This window comes from Convolutriloba macropyga, chromosome 9, assembly GCF_964194025.1.
Source record: "Convolutriloba macropyga chromosome 9, txConMacr16.3, whole genome shotgun sequence".
In the NCBI taxonomy this organism is placed as follows: domain Eukaryota; kingdom Metazoa; phylum Xenacoelomorpha; order Acoela; family Convolutidae; genus Convolutriloba; species Convolutriloba macropyga.
In genome coordinates, this window is record NC_134476.1 from 31,772,804 (window position 1) to 31,799,917 (window position 27,114).

Sequence of the window (27,114 nt, forward strand, 5' to 3'; positions counted from 1 at the left end):
TTGTTGAAACCGAATGGTAAATGAGTTTAATTTTTTTGTTCAGGGCGTTAAATCTCTTGTCTGTATCTTTCGCTTTCGTCTAAAAGCGTGCTCTTATTTTTACATCACGGCAACGGGTGAACTATTGCTGGGAATAAAATAGGTTCAATTAGAAAATAAATTTTTAAATTTTAATTTGTGCACCTTTTGTTTTTTTTAAGTTTAACTGTTATAGATCTTTTTAATAAGTGCTATGCAAAATTTTTTGAGGAGAATTACCTGTTGACAGGGGTCTTCGTGAAGAACGCCTTTTTTTCGTTCAATTGAATTATCTTTAACAATTTTTTAATTCATGATGAAAAGTCAAAGGAATTGTTCAAGACCTTCTTTGTTTGCGACCAATTCAATTTTTCTCTACTGTTGATTACCACTTTAATTCTGGAGGCTCAAAAAATTTCAGTCATAAATGAATTTTTTCTGGAATTATTAATTGCAGCTAAATTGAAGCCTGGACGGAAAGCTTTTCTGAATGTTTCAGAAGAATAAATTTGCTTTCAAATATCTGCTTAAAAACATCGTTTTCCAGAACGATTCTTTCGGCTGATTTCATATCCTATACCCAAGTTTTTTTGCCACATTGTTAACTGTAAAACGAAAGGGGACAGCGATGTCTCTTTGTTCAAAGATTAAGTAAGACGGAAAATAAACAACAAATATAAATAAAAACATCAAAACCGGGGGAAAAGGGCAGGGCAAATAATCAAAAATTCAAGAGCATCCCACGAAGATAGCTCTATCCTGAACAAAATGAACTGCTCAAATGGTTTTCCTTGTCGTTATTTGTTTTTTGCATTAATAGAGTTCCTGAAATAACCCAGATTAATAAACAAATTGTTTGTTTTTTATGGGAGTAATATTGATTAAAAAGCGGAACCAGGGAAACACCTGACTTTCCCAGGCTGAACAAAAAGTTCTTTCCCTTTCTTTTCCCTAACCGGATTTTGAGCGATGAAATTAAAATAGAACAAATGAACAAATAGAAATGCTTTTAAACAGTCTAATGCACTTAAGAGCCTGCGGCTTGATTTTCTTGATTTGCATATACAAAGGTGCCATTTTTAGAGATTTCTCCATCAATTCTATCCAAAATGCAGCTGGAAAATTGGTCATATTTTTCCATGTAGTTGAAGCACTGGCGGAAATTTGCCGATAAAGGAATAAAATTCCCCAATGGTGGCAGCTTTGTATTAATTTGTAAATAATTCATTATCCTCGCAAACAAACCGCGGCACGCGGCAGGAAGAATTTAGACTAGAGCAAATTAATTTTGAAATCTCAATTTTGTGCAATATTTAACTCAGCTGCTTTTCAACATTGAATGAGTTTCATACGGTTGTTGTGACCAGAATAGTACTTTTTGAACTTATTTGTCATGCCAATCTGAATATTTTGGCGGTTAAATAACCAAACAGTTAATATATTGAGTACAATATAGAAAAATGTATATTTTTAGTCCGGCAAAACGAAACGTCGTTCATGTTGTCGAGACAGGAAAGATGTTTAATTTCTTGACAGCATTTTGGATGCCGCAGCAAGAACTTTTGTGAAGGAAAAAATTTTCTCGATGATATAAGACATTCCTCGATAAGATCACGATTAGATGTCCATTTTTTTTAAAAACACATGAAACTATCTTCCAGGTGTGGGTCCTTCCCATTATAATCCCCAAGATTACTGGTCATATAACGTATACCCCCATCACGATGAATATACACTGGGCGGGGAGGGCAATAATAGCAGAGACCCCGTTTATAGATTTCTTGCTGATATAGGTTGTTTTCCCAAGAAGCCCATTAAGATCTTATCAATATGTGTCACTTTTCGTTACATTGAGAGAGGTAAGATAAAGAACAATTAGGTCACTGATGAAGTTTAGGTTTTACAGTTGTATTGTAAGAATGAATGCTGCTTGTGTGTTAAATTTTGTGTGATACCCAAAAAAACTACAAAGAGCACGTTTTGTACTCTTTAAGCAGAGTTTTTGCTCATTAAGCAATTAAGTATGATTTGAGTTGAGGCATTAAAAAAGACGTAAAAACTCTCACTCTTACTAGAGAAACTTTTCCCCAGTTTCCTGAGCGCATACAGAAAAGGTGGTTTTGTTCCACAAAATTACAAAAAAAAACTAAACTTAAGATCAAGATCTGATACAGAGTAATAGTTCGAGTTTCTCAAATAAATGGAACACGGTTTTCGAAAAAATCTGAGCTGAGACAAATGGTCACATATGCAGTCCAATACAGTCATATGGAGTCCATATAAATGAGTTCCAATGCAATTAACTGGACAGAAACTGCTTGTTAGATGCCCAGACAAAATAAATCTTTTAGTTTACGTGATTATTTTGAGAAATTATAGAGAAAAAAAAAGGTTTTTCTGGAGAAGATTTTAAAAAAGGTTTTACTATTTAACAATGTGATGCTCCTGTTTATATATTAAATATGGTCAGAAATTAATTCCAAGAAAATGATTGGGAATTGGGAAACACTATTTTAAACACTCTAAGATACGTTTGAAAGGCTAAAGGTTTAATGACGCTTTACTATAGATGAAATTTGTTCTCAAATTCTTCTTTTAGTAGATGTTTCTGGCGTTTTTCAAAAGTTTTTCGTTTGTATGCAGCTTTTTGGTATCATAAGGTATGATTTGATATTGAGAGCTCATTTTTAGAGGAAACTAATTAATTTCAAGTTAGAATTTTAGCTAAGACGTATGAAAAATATCACATTGACTTTAAGCGGACACAAATTCAAGCATAGCCTTTGCGTTTTCAATAAAAAATAGATTTCCTTTGTTTGATCAAAAACACTACCTTCTGAAACTTCCCACGTCGGAGAAGTCGAGGCAAAATCAATGAAAAATTGACACTTTGCGATTTTTTTTAATGATTCTACAACAAAAGCAGCAAATTATTTTACGGCCTGAATCGATTTTTGTTTAAACCAACTCCGATAAAAAGCTGCTTCCTGCGTTTTATCTTCCGACTGTTTGGTTTCAAATGGATAATTGCCTTAAGATTAGTCGAATTTTCTGATATAAAAACCTTTTACAGTATGCAAATTTGGATGACCTTGGGCAGAATCTTTGAAATGGTTTTGGGAATGTATCGTTCTCCTTAATAGTGGTTTTATTATGAGATCATTAAAAGTTAAAGAATCCAGGCACTCAATGATTTGTCTTCTTGTTTGTCTTTCCACTTTTACCTGAGTGTAAAAACCTTTACGAAAATCAGATCTTTTTTCCATAAGCTAGGAAATTTCAAAACTGATGTAACATTGGTGATTCGTTAATTCAAAAAGCTAATAGAATACTAAAAATATACTAGAGTAGCTATTTAGTTTTTTAAGAAAAATTATTAAAATTATATTTCAGTTCTTAATACTTTTAATTTTTATCGCTGCTAAGAGTTGTCAAAATGTTGCCGTAAAACCTAATTGAAAAGACATTGGTTTTACAACGTTAAGCAATGTTATTGGTTTTATTTTCAGGGATAGAGGAGACTTGTCAATTGCTTTTGTCTGAGTCTTTTGGTTAAAATTTTTGCTAAAGTATTTGACTTTCAGACACTTTAAAGTCACAAATGGCTCCTATTACGCTTTTTTGCCCCCACTTGGTTTAAAAATGCGGGAAGTAGTGACCTAACATCCGCTGTCGCAATTATTGAAAACTCCAAAATAGGCTAGTTGTATTCTTGTTTCCTATAGGAGTCTTCAGGAGTTACAAATTTGCCGGTTAAAAGGAGTTCAAAAATGTTTTGGAGTGATAAAAAGTCACTCAATATTAACAATAATAGAAAATGCATCATTTATTTTTGGATTATTGAAATATTTCATTTGCTAATTAATCTTTTTTTTGCAAACGTATGGCATAATTAAGCGTTTTTGTTGATCGGAAGTGAAAATTGGGGCTCGGTTTGGACTCACCTTGCGTTCTTGCATTCAATAACTATTCGGATTATATTGGAGCGCAGTCTTTTTCAAAATATTTTGCAGTTTTGTTAATTTTATGTTGAATACTGACCAGAATGTTTTCAAATCAAGGTCCAATTAATGACTGATCCTAGTTAGAAAACAATGATGCCAAATGAATATATTTATATATATATATATATATATATATATATATGTCTTCGGAGAAAACCTCGTAGTTTTTCTGGCTTATTGCTTTTGTTTTTTCATCATATGTCATTCTCTTTGCAGCTTCATGACTTCCTCATATTAATCAAAGATCAAATTGAGTTCATTTAGAGCTATTGGTGGACCTATGCAATGCTTTCAGTTGTTTTGTAATGCCTCTTAGGACATTGAATATATTTATCTCAAGAAAATGTCATCGAAAATTTGAAGTTTGCCAATTCTTTTTATCTTACAACATGTAGCTAGTCTCGACATATACAGGGCAAAACTTGTTGAATTGCTCCATGTGAAGTTAAAAAACTCATTGTAGTGGTTTTGGTTTTTAACTAATGTTTCCTTGGCTTCCTTACTACAAAATTTCAAAAGTTTTCTGACTTTTGCATATTTGCCTATATTTGAGTTGCTTTTTTTCTGTTTTCAATTTATGGCGTTGAAGATAGCGCCAATTGGCAGGGACAAAATTCGCAGAAGAAAATTTTAATTTCTTCAGTGAACAGCTTACAGTTTTAACGGCTACCGTTCTCCAGCAAATTTTTTAAGATTTTTTCAAAGTTGGCTTCTAATTGTCGTAAATTTTGTTTTCGTTATATTCATGATAACCAAAGCCTTAGTTGCTTCTTTGGATGTTCAATTGGGTCAATATACTATTTCCAGTTTATCGATAAAGGCTTTAATGACTTTCGTTTTATTTTTGTTTAAAGAAAATATTTTCGTACCTCTCAATTTTTGTTCTCATTGTCGACAACAAGTAACTTCATCTCATTGTTCACAGGACTGATCTTTTCTCTGTTGCTTAAAACAATGTTTGCCAGGTTGGCTATGTTTTGACTAAAGTTTTTAAAGCTTCGAATTGTGTTTTTATGGGGACTTTGTGTGTTTCTATGGTGATTAATTTATGTGACTCTTTTTGTTGCCTTTTTCTCAAAAATCCTTTGCAGAGAAAACCTATTTTTAATAAAACGAGACCCAAGCAAGAAATTCAGATCATATTTGTCAATTTGAAATTTTCAATTGTTTTCAATATCTTCTGGTTTTACTAAGATGTGGATTTGCACTGTGGTTTCGTTAAATTGTTTGTGAAATTTTCAGTTCGTTCCGTATTGGTTGTTTTTTGTCATCTTATGCTTTGGTTACACTAGAAACGAGCTCCACTGGATTCCTGAGCAAATTCAAGTTAATTTATTTTTGTTTTAAGATAAAACTTTATTGTTAGTTTGAATTTTTGAAAGACCGCTTCTACTTTCTTTTGAACCAAGATACAGTCTCTATAACTGTTTTCGTTCCAACCAATTCTTTCTTGGCTTTGGCACTACGCATTTTCTTATGAGGAGTCCGATTTTTGGATATTTTCCCACTTCTGAGTTTTTTTTGCTTCCTTTTCACATTATCATAATAATGCATTGGCCCAATCAGCGTTGAAAAATGTGCAATTGAAGATATTTAAAGTTTTCCATATATAACTTATGGTTTTAACGGTTGCGGCACCGCTTTCTTGTTAAATTTAATTACTTTTTTTTCGTTTTTCTGTGCTTTTTGTATTCGTCTGACATATTACTGGTAATGAGAGATCTCAATTGCTTCACATGTGGTCCAAACTAACCTTTTTAATGAGCCGAGTTGATACGCATTGGTTTTAATCAAATTGAAATTGGTTGTTTTCAAAAATAGAGACGTATTTCTGAACTTTGCCCCTTTTTGCTCATCATTGTCGACCTGTTACTAAGGGTCATAATTGACAGGTCACTTATTTTATCTAAGGAAGCGCAGGTTGCTTTTTTTAGTTCAGGTTTTATCTGATTCCATTTTCGTTTGTTATTAAGTGTTTTTTGAATATAGGCATCGATTATTGATCGTAATTAATGTTTGCTATTATTTGATTTTTATATTTGTCTTGTCCAGTACTCCCATAAATCGCAAGTCTCAACGGTCCTCTAATCCAGCATTATTGTTTCCGCTTAGTTGTTTGTTAAACGTTATATGAGTTTTTGGAAAGTTTTCTATCTGTTCCTCATTTGGTAGTTGAACGGGGTGGGAATATTACGTGCAAACGCACATTACCAAGACTCCTTCTTATGTTGTAGGATCTTTCATGAACATCAGCGATTACTTTTCTCTTTAAAAATCTTTTTTTGTTCACTAGAACATTACTTAAAACATTGAGATAAGTACAAGATGGAAATCAGGTATCATAGAGTATCAATGTATTTTTATTGACCTTTCGAGAAGAGTTGACTTTTAATAATTTTAATATCGAATTGACAATCAATGAATAAGTGACAAGGATAATGCGGATAAGATTTTAAAGTGTATTCAGCTAAAGGATAGAAGTTTTTTCCATAATCTAAATAATAGTTAAAATTTTTAAAACTCAAACGTTAAATAAAAATTTTCTTAAATAGTTCATATCTCTAATACTTTTCAATAAACAAGTGACTTTTTGTAGCCGAGCGACTTGTTTTCTACGAAAGCATCGCAAAAACCTAATAAAAGTTGAAGTTATTCTTCATTGAGTATAACCCAGTTGAGACCTTGACTTAAAAAATACCATGCTTGAACACAAAAAAAAACTTTGAGAGAGAGAGAGAGAGAGAGACCATGCTTAACCGCAAATTGCCAATGAAAGAGTAAATGCCTGAAGTCATCTCAAATGAATTTTTACTCATTACTCGCCGATTTTGCTTGACCCAAATATTATTCTTCACACTTCATATGAAATTACTCCAGAATTTTGTTTGAACTATATATATCTATCTATCACCGCAGAGCCATAGTATTGAACTGCAAAAATAGTTATTTTGTGCCCAGTGAAAATCAGTTACCTCAATTCTACCAAATTACAAATAAGAAAATCTACTGTTTTGCAAATACTAATCGCAGCACTCGATTTTATAATAGATTGATTATTGAAGTGCTATCATATCACCGCAGGGCTGGCAACAATCCACAAATATAGTTATTTTGCCCTGAAATTTTTATATGTTAAAATGGACCAATTTGAGAATGTGAAAATCAATATTTTGAAAGTATTATACGCACAATTCGATGTTAGTTATTTGATTGGTAATATTTCAGCGCTGCGCAGGAGCCGACAGACATTGACAGGGTTTCGTCTGGCACAAACCTGCTCTCCCTTCCAACCAGTGCAAACACAATCAACACTGTAAACAACAACATAAACAATGCCCCAACAAGCAACAACAGCAGTGCACCCGAATCACCTCAAATCTCAGCAGCCAATAAGGGTCCGGCATCGTCTAAGCTCTCTTTGGCTAACGGGAAGAAAAACGTTTCATCCTTATTTTCCAAGAATATGTCAGAAAAAAGGAAAAGGTCAAACAGCTCAGATAGGGTTACCTTTACTTTGTTCATAATCAGCATTGTTTTCATGTTTTGCGTTTGCCCTTTTGTGGTTGATTATAACTACAAAACGTTCTCTAACGAACAAGATTATAACGTCTATTTATCACTTATAATACGAATGCTTTTCCAAATCAACTTTCTGTCAAACCCCGTCATTTATTTCTCGACAAGCAAAATTTTCAGAGGTCGAACATTTGAAATTATTGGTTATTTCTCGCCGCGAATGGAAAAGTATCTTCGAAACTCAACTTTGTTCAAAAATTGTTTACCACCGGAAGAAACAGCAGCGAAAACAAACATGGCAGGTCGAAGCTACGCCATGACGGAAAAAACAACGTTCTAACTCACTTATTTATTATTTGTTTGTTTATTTTTTAGCGAAGAGTTAATCATCTCCAAAAATAGTTATTTTGCCAATTAGTACTTGTTATTTTGCTTTAATTACATCGTAAAACAAGTTGCACGAGGAAAAATTCCACAAAATGAGGAAAAAAGCGACGCCTTCAAAGCAGATGGAAAGAATAGAAAATGAACATCTATACAACTTTTTTCCCCACAAAAAGAAAATTGTCATTTTGAAGGTCTGCTTCCTGGCGGCGTCATTTAACAATAAGACCACTCAACAACCCCCCCCCCCCCCCCCGCAGCGAAGAAAAGAGAAAAATTCACTGGAAAAACTTGCAGAATTGACAAAGTCGTGTCCCCTAATTGGATGGCAATTAGGAAAGCTTAAACACAGGAAAACTTTTATAATTAACCAATTGAAAACTGTTTCAATAGACAATTTATATACTCCTAATTTGCATTTTTGTGATGTTTTATGTTTTATTGACCTTTGAGTGCAGGTATTTAATCATTTAATCATACATCTTACCTTTGTGTAAAAACGGTAGATTTGAGCAGTCATGAATAATTTGTATCAAACATGATGTATATATTTTGTATAACAAAGACAATATCCTGAAGCCGCTCTTTTTTAATCAATTTTCAAATTCTATCAGAGAATTTTCAAAGTATATGAGATCTGAAATGAAGCAGACTGATTAAAAGTGAACAAATACTGAATATATTTAAAACTTTTTTGTACAGAAACAATTGCTGACATAAAATTTGCATAAACGTGGTAGCATCTATTTGAACACCATCTATACTTTTCTGAAGATTGGAGCCTCAGTTAGTTTTTACAATAAAAAGTATAAGAATGGGTTTTTTGCTTCAAGTGAGAAGCATGAATGATTTTACAATATAAACAGAAAACGCAATGTATCCTCTTAGATGCAATTTCAACTCAGATCTCATAACATTTGTTCCATTTCAAAACTTAACGCACTTTTCAAAAGGCTACGTTAAAATTATGCTATCATAGCTCAAACATAATCCACCGTTTTATCGACTGCATATTTTATGGTTAATTGGAAATTATTTCGTCTTGAAATTTCACCGAATTATAGTTACAAAGCGACAGAAGTTTTCTAGCCTGTGTTTTTACAGCCGGTATTTTACTGTAATGTTTACGATGTTTTTACTGTTGTTAAGATGGAATATACTGTTGCTTTCCATGTAACCAGTCACTTAAGTGCGCTTCGGTTACCATAGTATAAACCAGGCGGTTATATTACAAATATTTGTATAAGTTTAGCATGCTAAGCACACTGCATCCCTCCTGGAGCCTAATAAAATCTCGAAAGATAACAGTCTTCTCTAAAAACCTGTCAACATAGCTATCGATCTTGAATACAAATCTAACACCGATCTAAGATTCGAGAAAAATCTCCAGAACACTATCATAAACGAAAAATTGAAGATATATAATGCATCGTCTCATTTTAAAACACGGAAAGTGTGAGTTTGTCTGACCCGATTAACCTGATTAATATGTCCACATCCAAAAAACTACTGAAATCAGGATGTAAACAAATGAGCTCATTAAATCTGGTTTTTACTATTTCTGGAAGGACACACCCACAAAGGCGATACTTAGCCGAAAATGTACGTAAAATGAGCAGGAACATTAGTTCACATTCAATATTTCATCACATCGATTGTACAGGTAAGAGAATAATTCATGCTTTCTGGGATTAAGGTTAGTACTTCAAATCTAAGTTCTTTTTCTCGACACTCCCACTCAGACTTGAGCTGAATGCTTAGAGTCAGCTCCCATTAATGTTGTTCCGGATGTTTTCACCTTCGATGCGTGTAAAGATATCGTAAAGATGTCTTCTGCCATTTTGTCAGTTGTAACGAGGTGAGTTGAAAAAGTACCAACCTCCGTCTAGTCCCGAATGAAGTGTAAATTTATCTCGATGTGAAACAACTTCCAAACGATACAACATCGATATGGCACGACTTGCTATAACACTGGTTCTCATCTCGAATTGCTATTGGATTTTTTTGTGTGATGCCAAAACTCTCCATGAGATGATTCATTTAGAGTGCTTTCTGAATTGCTGCTCCCAAGCCTGATATGCTGCTTCTGATGAAAGGAGAGCATTGGTTACCTGCTTTTTGACTATGCAGCTGAGATCTATGCAACGTCCATTCAGCTTGGAATATTAGCTCTTTCTGTAGTTCACAAAGCCAAACCAGGCTTCATCACTTCCCCAAATAGTTCATAATTGTTTTTTGAGTAAGTATTTTTTAAAGATTTTTGAACCTTAAGAATCAAGTAGGAGACGTGTTTCGCATTGCAAGTGTTGATTTGTTAGCAAATTCATAGGTCTGGACAGAATGGCGATGGTAGACAAAGAAGTGATTCAACAAGATTCGGCAGATCCTTTGATCCACGTCCGCGTCTCAGCTCTGTGCTGCCTGAAGTTTTAAGTTCAAGTCCGCTTGAATCTTTGAGAGTTTACCTTGATCCGTTTGTAACCGCTCAAGCCTTGTCATACGTAGTCATCTGCTTCGACTGTTAATTTGCATTCGTCTTGTCTATTTCTGAAGCTTGGAAACAAGGGTAGTGTAGTCTCCCATTTTCTTCCTTGTGAATTCTTTTTTCCAGAACCTTTTTGAAATTGAAGTTCACTGATGCTTCCTGATGCTAATATGATGACGCCGACTGAGGCCAAGATGATGGTGTTGCAATTTTTCTCTGTTCTCAAGAAGAAGCAATGGTTGTTCCTGCTTCTGATATATCCTTGTACCAGTAGAAAAAGTTACTATTTTTTGTACCAGTTGAAATGCTAACTTATCTCCGTTTCTTCCACCTTTCCGAATAAACATGTGATTGTTCCAGATACACATTTTGCTCTATTGGCTAGTGCAAGAAAATTGTCTGGACATCAAACTGGTGCATTACATGCCCATGCTTTGCTGATATCTGAAGTAAACTCCGGAAAATCTCTGGCTCGCTGGCCGCAAAAGTCTTACAATAGTCCACTCCTTCACTTTTTTGAAGCTTTTTTTCCTTCACTTGATTTTCAACTTGAGCACTGAGTCTCAATTTAAATTCATAAATCCATTTGCCTCGAATGACGTCCCTGTCCGTAGGCTGTCTAAACAAGTCCAATTTTTATTCTTGGAGGGACCAGAACTAGACTTTCAATGCCCAATGCCATCGGCCCCCCACTCATCACTTCATTTTGCTTCATAGCATTTCTTGGGTTCGACATAGTCCTTCTCAGTCACAACAAGATCGGCGCCTTCCTCACCAAAAAAAATGCTGAGTTCTTGTGTTCTTCGTCAGGGCTCTTTTCTTTTCTATTGCTCTTTTGAATACACATCTAATCTAATTTTCTCTTTGGGAGATGTTTTCTGTTTTACTGTATTCTAGTGACTTTAAAGCTCTATCACTCCCTTTTGTTGCAGAAGATCTTTCGTATGGGGTTTTATCGTCAGCGTCCGAGAACTCTTGTCACAGTGTTCTTCCTGCAACTGCACGCTCTCTGGGTCATACCACTTCTCTCTTGTTGCAGTAGTTGTGCCCTGTCTCTATTTGTTGCCGCACTCAGGGCTACCATTATCGGAGAGACAAGTCCTCAGTTGCTTTGATCTCTTTTTGCATATATCAGGCGTCTCTGTATTGTCAAGGTTTCAGCCACTTCAAACTCCTTGATAATCGCATCTCGAACTGTCATCAACCTCAGTGTAGCTCTCAAACGTTCTTTTTACTGGCTTGGGTTCAAGTTTGCTGACATGTCTGTTCTTCCTCCTCGTGAAGACTCTGCAACCAGAAACAGATAATTTAAATTTGAGACTTTATACCTCGCTTTAGATCTGCGGGGCATCTTTTTTCTTCTCGTCTCACAACCAATTTTCTGATCCCTACTGAATGCAGTCCAGCTGCTCCAAACACGATCTTCGAAGTCCAGAGTTAACGAGCAGACATCTTCCTATTTCCAGCAATGGCTTGTTGCAACTCTCTTTCTAATCCCTTCTGCTTTGACATCATCTCTTGTATGTGCTTTTCCTGTAAAACTCCTGCATCCATGTGAAAGGTCCAGAATTATTCTAAGAGGTACTGTTTTGTAGTCATTTTTCTCAGCGTCATGGGTGTCCTCTAAAGGGACAATGGCTTCTTCGACTGGCCAATGCTTCACTATTTGGTTTGGGCAAGTCCAAAAATACAAATTTTGTGCATTGAAAACCCGCAAACCCAACGCAAAATAGGAACCCTGACAATGAATCCACTCAAAACGATCCGATCACGTCTGTGAACAACCTCTCTAGCTTCTCTACTGCATGCACCTCTGCCATCCTTGGTGCTGGAGTCATTGTAATCCGTCGCATACGACGCATACACTACTCAGTTCCCAAACTCTCTCTGGTGCATTCTTGACCAATAACACGTGATTCAAGTGACCCAATATTCTGTGCCAGATTATTGCGCTGTCAATTTTCACGCTGTTGGATTTCAACTTGAAATCCAGAATAATACAGGTTAAGTAAAACAAGTTACATTGTTTATAGTGTTCACTAAAAATTTTTTCTTGACGTTCATGCAACTATCCTATCTCTAGAAAGTGAAGTTATTTCTGCCGAACCTTTTTCTTGAGACTTATACAATGTTTGCAAAATAGTCCGGCACTCAGAGAAAACTTTTGAGTTCAATTTTAAATTGACCTAACTATGTGGGTATAATAGTCTTCACACAGCTCTGACCACCACTCTGGAAGCCTCTCCGTTCGGATATCTGATAATTGATTGAATGGGAGCAAAGCCCAGGAAAGCTTATATATTTGACACTGTGTTATCTATGCAACCACTGTCAACTATCATGTCTTGCTGTCTTCCAATGGTTGAGATCTGCCTTGTTTTTCTCGTGTGATGCAGCCAAAGTTAGACCCATTGCTGCAAACTTACGTTTGCTTTCGTTTTTTTGTGCTTTGCATGTTCTTTTTAGATGATTTTTCTAACAAAACTTGCTAGATTGCGCCGTTTCTTTCTTCCTGCAGTACTTGGCAAAGTTTCCAGCCATCCCACACACACAAAACAGTTTCCTTTTTGGACTTATTTAAAAGTCACGCATCACTGCCGGTGGCAATGAAACACTTTGTCCCTTGTTTCTCTGTGTTGGGCTTTCATGAAAATTCTACAAACTTTTTCTGAACTCCGTGATTTTTGCTACCGGATTGAAGCTATTCAGTATAACGGAACCTCGTACATCATTAGCGGTCTACTGACGAGCCAGGCTATGAAGAAGGTCTCTGAGACCAATTCTCCTGATTCTCGTAGCCTTGTGTTCAACTTCATCCTCTAATGGAGAACTTATCCAGATCCTCAGAATTGCCGAGCTTCAATCGAGGCAGCTGTGTTTTCCAATTTACCGAGGTCGTTGTGTGCACCTTCCAAAGTCTCTCTCTTAAAATGGCACCCAAGTATTTGCTCAATCTCGTATGCCGTCCATTCCCACAGAGTCAAGTATCAATAGCATAAAGTTTTTTGTATCTATAGTCAGTGTCAGTGTTTATTTGCTCTTGATGTCAGCAACTTCTGGCTCTTTTGCATCTTTCAGCAATTTATGATTCCCCATCCCATCACAGCTTACCCTAATGGACAGTGGTGCAAGCTCAAAGCGTTGTTGTCTTGACGCAGTAGTAGTTTGTGGAGTCCCTTTCTCTGAGCTTGGAGCACCAATTCTACGAAATATTGAAGCCAAGTGATTTATGTGGTTTTATTTGTCACCCTAAATAATGGTTTGTTTTGCAGATTGTCACAACAAATTTTGTGATTTCCAGGTTCAGCTGTTGTTATTGCTAAATTTTGTGATAATTTTTTTTCAATTGTAGAATGAAAAAGTACTAATCAAAAAAGATTATTGTTAACAGCAATTGAATTTTGTTTGGAAAACATTTTGTTACTTAGAAACTGCTAAACCTATAACCTATTTAAGCAAATTTTTTTCGATATTTTCTTGATATTTCGACTCTTTTTTAACAGCATTACAGAGGGCCTACAGTTTGGGATCTTTGTGGTCTGTGACTCCACTATTGCTTAATTGCATGCACTCTTGTGCTTTCCATTGAGCCGACTTTTACATACTGCGAGAGTCCTACTATGATCGTTTACATTGAGCTCTCATTTCAAGCTCCAAGTTGTGATCACCCTTTAGTTAGTAGAGTGCATACTCTAACGTCTGAACTGATTAACCTTAGTATTATGTCCACAGTCAAAGTCACCGGTGAGATTAAATTGTAAAAAAATGCGCCAAAAAATATTATTCTTTTTAATTTAGAAGGATACGTATTATACCGAATAGCTACTTGGCTTTCCGTAAATAAGACTAATGCAGTGATTGTCAATTCAATTAGCGTTACTTAATATCAGGATCTCTGTTTCGGCAATGGGGAAGCTTTTACAATTATTTCTATTACAGATTAGAAAATTTCCTAGCCGCTGGATGGTCAACTCGTCTATCGCCTTCGGAGGTCTGGATTGTAATTTTAAGCTCAGCGGCATTTGTAGTTTAATTTGTCAATCTGATTAATGCTTTGTTGTGCAGATCGTCCCAAAAACTATTGAGAAATCCATGGGAATCTGCTGAAGGAGGCAGTTTTTGTTCCTTAGATTTACGATAAATTTAAGTTGCCTAAATTATGAAACCCATGAACAATTCTAATTATTTGTGTAAGGAGGTATTACTTTTTTTGCATTCATTTTACCTTGATTTCTCTTAAGCCCAATTCAGGGACTGCAAAAGTTGCTTTGGGTTTGATTTGTAGGAGGAAAGTTTCGCCCTTCCTTTCTCCATAAGTAGATCTATAATACGTTGGAAATCATAATTCATATTTCTGTACCCAAAAAACGCCAAAATTATATCAGGACAAGTCCTGAAATATAGTCCGAAAAATTAAAAGAAAATTAATACATTTTCCGAACAGATCAACTGAACAAGGGCAGCCAAGAAGAGAAAAAGTCTCTCAAAATTGGAGCAACAAATAGAATCAATCAAAATTAACAAAAAACAGTAATTGGAGGAACCAAAACAATCCAACAAATTAAACAAAATTAAAATTGTTTCTCTTACCCTGATGGTCAAATTTCATCCACATAAACATACTCCATAGCCCAAACAAAAGCCTTGAAAGGATTTCATCGGCCACTAAAGATGAATATGAAATATGCCAGTTACTTTAAAAAGATATTGAAAGTGGCAAAGTATTTTCAGAGTTTCTATATTTCTCAAAATTAGTGTATCCAAAAACAATTTTCTCTGTGTCTCAAATATTTCCAGTATCCCCTCTGCAGCATATTTTATTAAATTGGCTGTTGAAAGTCGATAAAATTAGAAAATGCAGAAAATTCAGTAATTGCAGTATATCAGTAATTTCAGTACTGAAACTTTATTATAGTGCTGCTAAAATTGTTTTAAAAGACATTTTATAAACAATTTTATATGCTTCAAACACTATTCAGAAACCCAATATTAAGATCAAGAACAGTTTCAATGCACCATAAAGATCGACAGAGTGGGAAAATGATGATAATTTTCAGAGGTGTGCAAAAAATTTCAAAAGCTGATGTCAAAATGCTAAACTTTGCAATTTTGAAATAAAAAAACCAATCGATTTCCACTATAAATTGAGCAGTCACCTATTATCAAAACCTATGTGAGGTTCCTTGTCCCTTGGGTCAGATAGATTCAGAAAATGACAAATTTCGAACAAAAATTTTCGAAAAGACTGCAAGTTTAAAAAAAACTGCTAAAATTCGCAATATTAATACGTTGAAAACCATTCTATTACCAACATAAACCATACAGTAACATATATAAATAAATGGAGGAAGTTTCCTGGCCGCTTGGGCTGGAAAACATAAATAAGGGCAGTAAATGTCGAAAACTTAATGTCGAAAAATAATATCAGAAAAATCAATTAATCAAAAAATTGCTGAAATTAGTGATTTTAAATTGTTCCGTTAGCCATGGAAACTATTTCTTAACTTATTCTTTAGCCCTATAGCAGGTTCTACGACACCTAGGGCTGAAAGACTGACAAAATGACAAAAGTTTTTAAAAAACTTGAAAACGTTGTTAATTAGTATAAACTGGAGTGCTTATGTTTGGACTACCAAAACAAAAAACAATTAAAATGGCCATAAAAAGTAATTATGTCTTGCAAAAGACTTCTATCAACTCTTGGAAAACCTCAATACCAGACTGGTCAAACGAAAAAGACAAAAAAACGCAAAAAAGTGGAAATTTTTCTACCCAAAAATTCCATAAGTAGATCTATAATACGTTGGAAATCATATTTCATATTTCTGTACCCAAAAAATGCCAAAAATATATCAGGACAAGTCCTGAAATGTAGTCCGAAAAATTAAAAGAAAATTAATACATTTTCCGAACAGATCAACTGAACAAGGGCAGCCAAGAAGAGAAAAAGTCTCTCAAAATTGGAGCAACAAATAGAATCAATCAAAATTAACAAAAAACAGTAATTGGAGGAACCAAAACAATCCAACAAATTAAACAAAATTAAAATTGTTTCTCTTACCCTGATGGTCAAATTTCATCCACATAAACATACTCCATAGCCCAAACAAAAGCCTTGAAAGGATTTCATCGGCCACTAAAGATGAAAAAAAATATGCCAGTTACTTTAAAAAGATATTGAAAGTGGCAAAGTATTTTCAGAGTTTCTATATTTCTCAAAATTAGTGTATCCAAAACCAATTTTCCCTGTGTCTCAAATATTTCCATTATCCCCTCTGCAGCATATTTTATTAAATTGGCTGTTGAAAGTCGATAAAATCAGAAAATGCAGAAAATTCAGTAATTGCAGTATATCAGTAATTTCAGTACTGAAACTTTATTATAATGTTGCTAAAATTGTTTCAAAAGACATTTTATGAACAATTTTATTGGCTTCAAACACTATTCAGAAATCCAATATTAAGATCAAGAACAGTTTCAATGGACCATAAAGATCGACAGAGTGGGAAAATGATGATAATTTTCAGAGGTGTGCAAAAAATTTCAAAAGCTGATGACAAAATGCTAAACTTTGCAATTTTGAAATAAAAAAACCAATCGATTTCCACTATAAATTGAGCAGTCACCTATTATCAAAACCTATGTGAGGTTCCTTGTCCCTTGGGTCAGATAGATTCAGAAAATGACAAATTTTGAACAAAAATTCTCGAAAGGACTGCAAGTTTAAAAAAAACTGCTAAAATTCGCAATATTAATACGTTGAAAACCATTCTATTACCAACATAAACCATACAGTAACATATATAAAGAAATGGAGGAAGTTTCCTGGCCGCTTCGGCTGGAAAACATAAATAAGGACAGTAAATGTCGAAAACCTAATGTCGAAAAATAATATCAGAAAAATCAATTAATCAAAAAGTTGCTGAAATTAGTGATTTTAAATTGTTCCGTTAGCCATGGAAACTATTCTTTAACTTATTCTTTAGCCCTATAGCAGTTTCTACGACACCTAGGGCTGAAAGACTAACAAAATGACAAAAGTTTTTAAAAAACTTGAAAACGTTGTTAATTAGTATAAACTGGAGTGCTTATGTTTGGACTACCAAAACAAAAAACAATTAAAATGGACATAAAAAGTAATTATGTTTTGCAAAAGACTTCTACCAACTTTTGGAAAACCTCAATACCAGACTGGTCAAACGAAAAAGACAAAAAACGCAAAAAAGTGGAAATTTTTCTACCCAAAAACTCCATAAGTAGATCTATAATACGTTGGAAATCATAATTCATATTTCTGTACCCAAAAAATGCCAAAATTATATCAGGACAAGTCCTGAAATGTAGTCCGAAAAATTAAAAGAAAAATAATACATTTTCCGAACAGATCAACTGAACAAGGGCAGCCAAGAAGAGAAAAAGTCTCTCAAAATTGGAGCAACAAATAGAATCAATCAAAATTAACAAAAAACAGTAATTGGAGGAGCCAAAACAATCCGACAAATTAAACAAAATTAAAATTGTTTCTCTTACCCTGATGGTCAAATTTCATCCACATAAACATACTCCATAGCCCAAACAAAAGCCTTGAAAGGATTTCATCGGCCACTAAAGATGAAAAAGAAACATGCCAGTTACTTTATAAAGATATTGAAAGTGGCAAAGTATTTTCAGAGTTTCTAAATTTCGCAAAATTAGTGTGTAATTTATCGTGTAAATTTCGCAGAAAAATCAAATAATCAAAAAATTGCTGAAATTGGTGATTGTAAATTGTTCCGTTAGCCATGGAAACCATTCCTTAACTTATTCCTTAGCCCTATGGGAGTTTCTACGACACCTAGGGCTGAAAGACTGACTAAATGACAAAAGTTGTTAAAAAACTTATAAACGTTGTTATTTAGTATAAACTGGAGTGCTTATGCTTGGACTACCAAAACAAAAAACAATTAAAATGGTCATAAAAAGTAATTATGTCTTGCAAAAGACTTCTATTAACTTTTTGAAAACCTCAATACCAGACTGGTCAAATGAAAAAGACAAAAAACGCAGAAAAGTGCAATTTCTTTACCCAAAAACTCCATAAGTAGCTTAGCCCCTCCGATGAGAATCGATGCCCACTGAGTTTTACCTGTTTTTTCCGATCTGAGAGCCCTAAGTTATGAATATGGTGTAAAAGTATCTTACAAAAAAACTAATAGCAGCATATCTCCTGAAAAAATCCAGACATTGGAATGCAAAACCGAGATGTACCTGACCAGCAGGTCAATGGAACAATTTCAGTCAGGAAGACAATCGCAAAACTTGAGACACGTGAAGCTTCAAGACCATTTTCGATCCAGTTAAAAAACATTTAATTCACGCACAAGCCTTGAAAGAGACTTATTGGCAAATAAAGACAGAAAACTGAGAAATTTGTCAAAAATTTCAGAAAAAAAATGAAAATTGCAAAGATTGAATAGTTTCTTCACTTTGCAATTTCCTAAAGCCGCCACGAAACGTGCCAATGTAGAGCAACAGAAAATGTACAATAATTACAAACGCATCTTGTTCGTTAGTTTTGAGGTAGAGATACCTTGACTAGCTGCCTGCCATTGCCAACGGCATGATGAAACTTACTAACTAAAGAGATCCGGGCAGTGTTGGAGTATTGCCAAAGAGAAATGTTTCTCTATAAAACCCAATAACAAACAATAACAAAGAAGCATCCAAACTGCTCACACCAATAAAACATCAAACAGTGGTTTCAAAAGAAAAAAGTAAAAGTTAACTCTAACAATAACAAAAGCCAAGAGAAAAAAACAGCATGCTTTGTAATTACACAAGTCTCATAAGATGTCAGCCTAAACACAATAGAAGAACAACTAAATGAACAAGGAATTAGACCCGAAAAAATTTTAAAACCAAAAGCTGCGTAACAAACCAAGAAACAAGACGGGTTAGAGTCTTAATCAGGGATGAAATTGAACCAAAAAAGCAGTCATGAATGAGGCAGCATTGTGCCTACAAATATTCAAATGGGAACCGTCAAAACAGCAACCAAAAATAGTGCAAGGCTTCAAATGCCAAGAACTTGGTCACAATGCAGCAAACTGCGACAACACAAAAAGATGTTCCAAATGCGGTGGACGTCACCACATTAAACACTGTAATCAAAATGAACCTTGCTGCGCAAATTGCACAGAAAAGCACAACGCTGCATATAAAGGCTGTCAAAAATTCAAAGAAGCAAAACAACAAGCACGTGCTGCGTCGTATGCAGAGACTTCTGAGAAAACCAGGAAACAAATACAAAGAAAGAGCACAAACAGTAGCAAGTACTACCAGAAAGCAAATACAAAGACCGAGCACAAAAAAACAAGTGATGAACAGACACAAATCGAGAAAAACCTCAAAAATACACTAAAGAGTCAGTTTTTCAAACTTGAAAGCAATAAAGAGCAGATAACAAAATTAGCAACTTAGAATCGGTCTTCAAAGCCTACTTGACCAGTTAAACGCTAAATTACAAAAAAAACTAAAGGAAAAAACCAGAGAAAATATTAGGAAAACAGTCATAGAAGACATTACCTAAGTTCTATGTGAAATATTAAAAGACAAGAAACCGACAGTAGATGAGGGACAACGAAACAAAAGACGAATAATCTCATTGACAACACAACTAAAAGCCAGAAAACTCAGCATTGAAACAAACAACAACTTGACATTACCTAAAATAAGAACTGTTTAAAACTGGAAACAAATGATTGAAAAACAAATTTTACAGAAAACACAAAAATTCACGAAATTGAACTTCCGGGGACTACATAAAAAAAAACGAAATATTAGATTCACTGGAAAAAACACAAGCCGACATAGCTTGCCTCAGCAAATCCAATTTAGGTAAGAAAAACCGCCAAAAACTTAGAGGGTTATACCTTAGCAGGAAACACTAAAACCAGCCGATTAAGATCTGCAATTTACCTCACATTTTGATTATGTTACAAACTAATAAAAACGAAAATATATGAATCAGAAAGCAAACAAAGAAAAGAATCTATCACTATAAAAACATTTTAACTCTACATAACAAACATACGTATCGCCACATCCAGAAATAAAAACGGACCTGGTCACAAAAATAACCTATAATTAATCCCACTGAAATACTGGTGACATCATACAAAACACAAAATGATTTGAGCCAATGACCTGCTCTCAAAGAGCACGGGAACAATAATTGAACAATGGCTTGAAGAGCAAAACTTTATAATACTAAACAATAATGACCCCACGCACAAAGATGGTGGAACGCAAGATGTGCACATAGCCAACTCTAAACTAACAAACTTATTTGATCATTTCTATGTCTTCAACCAAAACCCCGATGATCATTACCCAACTGAGAGCACCTATGACATCAATAAACCAATCCGATCACATAACAAAGTTAACTGAGAAAATTACAAAAATCATATCTTGCATAATTCAGATGACCTATATAAGAACATAACAAACAAAATAGACTTGTTAGAAACATAGATAAAATTACACAAAAACATTCAAACTGCCTACAAGTAGAACATATTTATGAATAAATAGATAGCTACTAACCATTAACTCAAAAAAAACTGACAAAAGAAAAACATAAATCATAGAGAAAAGGAAACAAATTGAGAAGAAACGACGAGAAAAACACATCCCAACAACAAATAACGTGCAACAAGATCACTTTACTGACAAAAAAAAATATAAAAATTAAGTAAAGAAAATACAACAAAACAACAAATGAAACTAATTGACCGAATAAGCAAAGCGAGAAAAACTTTAAAAAAATTGGAGCCCTGCAAAAAAATATTACTTAACCAGAATCAGAAAAACAACAAAAAACTACCAATGATTATTCAGGAGGCTGCAGATCCCTTAGCCAAAAAATAAAAACTACCTTGAAAACAAACGAATCAAGAACAGATAAGGCCATAGACCACCAGCAAAAACTCTCACTAAAAATAAGAGAAACAAACTTCAAGGCAACCAATCTAAGCCAAGAAGAAGATATACACAGAACAAAAAACCTGCAACTTGTAAAAGTATAATAAAAAGTCGTGATAATTCTGCAACCGGACATAACAAAATAAGCTATCAAATGATGAAACAACTACCTTTAGAAACAATAGAAACCTTAGCGCAAAGAATTTAATCATCATTATAATTAGGGTCATTGTAACAGCTCAATGGAAAACTACAACTTTTACAATGATACTCAAAAAAGAAAAAGTTGACAAAACGTTGAAGAGATACAAAACATTATCATCAACATCCTGCCTTGGAAAAATACGCGAGAGCATTGTAATTGAACAGTTGGTAAATAACTTTGAAAAACTAAACCTGTGGGGAGATCAGAGAAGCGCCTACAGGTCTGGCAGATCCACAACAGGCAGTGTTCCAACGCTAACAGAAGAAGCAACAACAGGCTTCAATAGGAAAGGTGCCACAGTTGCTGCCGTCTTAAATGTTGAGCAATCTTTTGATTCTGCAAGGCACGAAGGTATCCTATACAAGCAATTCCAGATTAACACACCATGGTGGATCATATAGTGAACTATCAGCTTACTAAGTAGCAGAAAAATAAAGTCAAGATAAAATACAACCAAACAGTTTCTAGAAGCTTTATGCCCGAAGCAGGGGTCCCCCAAGCGAACATTATATGCCCAATTTTGTTCAGTATGTATGTTAGCAAACCGAAATGTAAAGATGCAACAATTTCACAATATGCAGATGACATTGCTATGTACTACACGTGAAAAACAAGAATTAGCTACTAAACATTTACAAATCAGAATCAAACAACGGTAGATGCGGCCGTTTTGGTGTATGACTCGAGACGTTAGCTGAAGCCAAAAAAAGTAGCAAGTATTACAAAAAATTCTAAATTAAAGCAAAACAACGTCTCCAAAAACACACTGTCAGGGTTAAACCTTTGTACTTTCTTTACCTTTTTTATTTACTTTTTTAAAAAACTAATTTTAAACTTGCATGTATGGTTGTACATATGTAGAACCCGACAAACCAAAGAACCGATGCGCATCAAATCAGAAAGATCAGTGTGGGAGACTAAACTAATAACGGGAATCAGTCTAAGTCGAAGCTGATCTAACTCCAGGGCACCAGTAAGGGAAGGCAGCAAGAACGTGGGAATCATGCTGGCCCCACACTCTGTTCTCGCTTGGGAACAACCACTCATCCCTGCAAGGGAGAAAATAACCGTCTCAATCGACGCATAAACTACAAGTCTTTGTGCTTTCTGTGCAGCAGTCGGCTCCTCTTCCTCTGAAAGGAGGAACTGGCTGCCGGTGGTGCAGTGAGGGTGCCTCTCTTTCTCTTTCTCTAAAGGCTTTATTTCTATGTTTCTTTCGCTATCAGCATCAAAACTAATGACACGTCACTGTCCTCTCAGTGCTCAAGCCGGTTGTTTTTCCTCTGAAAGGGGGGTTGGCTGCCGGTGGTGCACTTAGGGTGAGTCTTTGACTTTTTCTCTTGAGACTTTAATTATATCTTTTGCTATAAGCATCAAAATCAACGACAAGACACTGTACTCCCATTGCACGAGCCGGTTGTTTTTCCTCTGAAATGGGGGCTTGGCTAACGGAGGTGCACTCGGGGTGCCTTTTTCTCTCTTTCAATCCTTTTTTCTCTCCTTTCTCTCCCCCTCTTCTCTCTTTTGTACTTCCTCTCTGGCACCCTCTCTCTTAACCACCAGAAACCAACAAAAATACGGAAAACAACTGCAAACAAAAGTAAAAGCGCGGTTTAAAAGGCAATGTAAATTACCACTTGAGAAATCGCAATTAGCAGTTCAGTGCTAACTGAACACATTAAAGAGCAAAGCAAGCGACGTACCACAACACAACAGCACACAACTACAAGAGATATCACGACGAGAAAAAAGGACTTGGCAAGAGTGAAGCAAAGAGGCACAGGAAGATCCTGAGGGAAAACGTCCCAGGCAACACGAATGCAGCAACCAGGACTCGACGAGGTGGATTGAAGCGCATCAAAAGACTCATCTATTTCCAATTAATTTTTAGGTGTTCATAGCTTTTCATACAACTTGCCTACTGCGTTCTCTGCTACTCGGTTTTTTATCATCTCCGAGTTCCCTTTTATTTTTTATTCAGCTGCTTGTTGTGTTAGTATAACCACACTATTGGTGAATTGTGTAAGGTTGCTTCTACGCCATTATTTTCTAAAGAACTTCTGTAGCTGTTACTTTCTCTAGAAACAAATGACGTTGGTTGCTGGTTTCTTCAATTTTGATTTAGAAAAATATGTCCCTGTTTATAAATATCTGTACTGTTTGTAAGTCGCATTTAGGCAAAATACCAAAAATTGTGACATGGCTTTATACACTATTTCCCAATATTATTGCTGAGATGTTGGTGATTTTGAAAGTGGCCGAAAATCACTATCAGTTAATCACAGGTTTACAGGTTGACTGATGTGTGTCGACCGATAATAAAATAAGTGCAGTTTACAGCCATAAAAATGTTGAAAAAATTTCCAACTTGCGTTGCCAATATCTCTTTGTTGCTCTGATTTCAACCGTTGTCAGAGAGTAAATTCATTGAGAAGTTTATTTGAGCTCATCGTAAATCAAAAGGTGATCCTCAGACAGATTATTGATTTGTTTATTATAGAGAAATGAGCTTTTAGTCAAATTTCGCTTTCATTGTTTTTGACTGAACTCCTTGTCGGCAATTGTTCTTATCATCGGCTATGAGAAAACGTTGAATAACTTTGATATTTTTACCTTTATCAGAACAGTAGACAGTCCTTTCTCACATTCCAAATAACCAATCACCATCATATTTCCTGCAGTAAAACACCCGGGTTGGCTCTTCTTAGAAACCATATCCAAGACCATATATGGTTCCATAGACGAAGCGCATTGATTTCGTGTATGATCTTGCTATGGTATCCAAGAAACCATAAATGGTCTTGGATATGGTTTCCAAGAAACCATTGACGCCCGACTCCTCATCGTCGATTGGATCATCATCGTTGATATGGTATGAACAAATCATGTATGGTCTTTGATATGGTTTCTAAGAAACCATATATGGTCTTTGATATGAATTCTAAGAAACCATATATGGTCTTTGATATGGTTTCTCGGAACCCATATACAATCTTGGTACAGTTTTCAAGGAGCCATATGTGGTCTTTGATATGGTTTCTTAGAAACCATAAATGATCTTGCTATGGTATTCAATAGTCTATATATGGCCTTTGATATGGTAACCAGGAAGCCATATTGGTATCCAGGAAGCCTTTGATATGGTATCCAGGATATTTGTATGGTATCCAGGAAGCCATATAAGGTCTTAGATATTGTTTGAAGGAATTCAAACATGGCACTTGATATAATGACCAGTGCACTCTAAACGATCTGACAACTAATCTGACAGAGAAGTAACATAGTGATTTTCAACCTACTGATTTTCACCAGAACTGAAATGTAGTCTTTTTCAAAGTTTTGCTTAGTGTAATGATTTTCTCTGTTTCTTTTCATTATTTGAAAAGAAATTTTTCATCTAAAAGTGGTTCGAATGATGGAAGAAAAATGGAAACATGAAAGCTATAATCTTTTTCATCTGATATTCGACTGATTGTTGCCAGTGAAAACACTCACATATTCTTAAAGTTCAATTGGAAGAAAAAACCTCCCCTAAAATGCTAATCAGTCAACTCGAGGGCAGCAAGACAACTACTGTATATATCAGAAGATGTATAACGTAAAAATATGTATAACGTCATTCAAAATTATAAAAATTTTCAAGACATAATTAGCAGCAGCATAAACTCCCCTGCCATCGTTCCAATTGATTCTTCTACTTCAGGCTTCAGGGTGTATGATGCAGAGTACAGAGTTAAGAAAAAAACGTAAAACCTATTTTCGATCTGATGCAACACGAATAGAATCTTCTATCTTACCGCTGATCCTGGTTGCAAATTTTTGTTTGGCATCTGATGTAGACAGACCGGTTCCTCTGCACTTTTTCATCTCAATTATATTGGGCTCCTACTTCAGCTTACTAATGGACACGTGATAATCATAGTAATCTGGTATTCTTACGAGAGTGCTCTAGTCCGATCTCATAGCAAATCTTATTGAACCAGTTGAGAAAAGTCAAGGAGACCCTATTTGGCAGAGAAGAGCTTTAGATAACTTACAAATTTTGCCACATGTTTTTGTTGATGGCATTGGTATGAGATCCCATCTATATCTAAGAGCTTTTCCATCTCTGGACTCTCCATCGGTTAGATCGCATTGATATCTTTCTTTATAAATTGATACGTGTGGTGTAGAGTATCCCATGCGTGCAGCTAACATAATCAAACCCTTTTTACATAACCAAATTTAGAGACTAAGCCCCTTTCGTTAATGTGATCTGTCAGCGCGAGTTCTTTTGCTTGGGTCTGCTCCTGCCTTTCTCTGATATTTTGAGGGTTCTTTTCCTGATGAAATTCTGCACCTAGATCGAAACCACTGAAACATCGGATAACTTTCATAATCGTTTGCGGTCTTGAAAGAGAAGAATGCTTAGGCCAGCTTATTTGACCGGACAATGGAAAACCTTATGAAATTTATCGTGGTAATAGCGATGGTTTAGCAAGGAAAAAATAAGATTTTTTCCGTTATACTTTTAGCTTCCCGTATTGTAGTCTCATAATTTAGAGCAGTTTCTCATATGAAGATCAACTTGTGTTGTAGCCCAATTGTGATTGATTTGGTTACATTCTTTCTATCTTTTAGCAAGTTTATTAAGCATGCTAGCTTATTTCTCGAACATTTTTCTTTAAATCTTTGCAGTCCTGATAAGAGCCGATTATTGAACCCAGAAACTGATAAACTTTAACAACGGCAACATCTGATCACTAAAAACTTTTATTTGCCTTCTAAAGATATTCCGATTTTGTAATGAGATGGCATTTGATTGTATAATAATCAAATGCACTGCTAAGGTCATTGAGCTTATCTGATAGGATTAATACTGATCAAGGCTATCACCTACACTATGTGACCATTGACATGTCATATTTTGACCTTCAAAAACATGTATGGTAACATTGAAAGTATATCAAGTCGTACTTAGCCTTCGTTATTGGGTCACTTTTTGTTATCATCTATTACTTTTTTCTCCGTAAAATGTTCTGCTGCTCTTCTATACGAGAATCTGACTTCCATATAAGTGTATGGATGCCATTTTTTGTTGTTCTTTAGAATAAGATGTCTACTTAAGGCTATTAATTGCATTATTGGCATAAATTAGAAAGATAGCCTTGGTAAAATCTTCGAAAAGCGATGGCTGAGTGCATAATAGCTTGCCCGATGCCAATCTTTTGTCTATGGTACAGCTGCACATTCTCCCTCACGAATTGGAGATCTCATTGAGTTCACTTCACAATCCTCCTACCTATAACTCCTTCCTGTTTCTCAAAATATGCGGCCTAGTCTTAAGTAATTTCAGGCATCAGAAAGTTTTATTATGAAACTTTGTATTTTTATAAATATAAGTCGAATTGCTTCAAAGAAAAGAATCTTTCTAAACTCAAAAATACCAAAAGAAATTATTTTCGAAAACAAACTGTAAACCAATTAAGGACTATCAATAGATTGTAAAAATTACTTTTTGAAAGGTAGTTTTAATTCAGGGCAAAACATTTTTCAGC

At 35.0% G+C, this 27,114-nt stretch overlaps 1 protein-coding gene across 2 annotated transcripts in view; it reads left to right on the forward strand.

Annotated features, from left to right (window-relative positions):
• LOC142345729 (uncharacterized) overlaps nucleotides 1–8,500 on the forward strand; it is a 99,853-nt gene extending 91,353 nt beyond the window's left edge. For both annotated transcript variants that reach the window (XM_075398016.1, XM_075398014.1), the window contains exon 5: nucleotides 7,248–8,500. In XM_075398016.1, coding sequence (XP_075254131.1) covers nucleotides 7,248–7,878 — 631 coding nt within the window. In that variant the 3' untranslated portion in view covers nucleotides 7,879–8,500. The remainder of the gene's footprint in view (nucleotides 1–7,247) is intronic.
• Nucleotides 8,501–27,114: the final 18,614 nt, after the last annotated feature.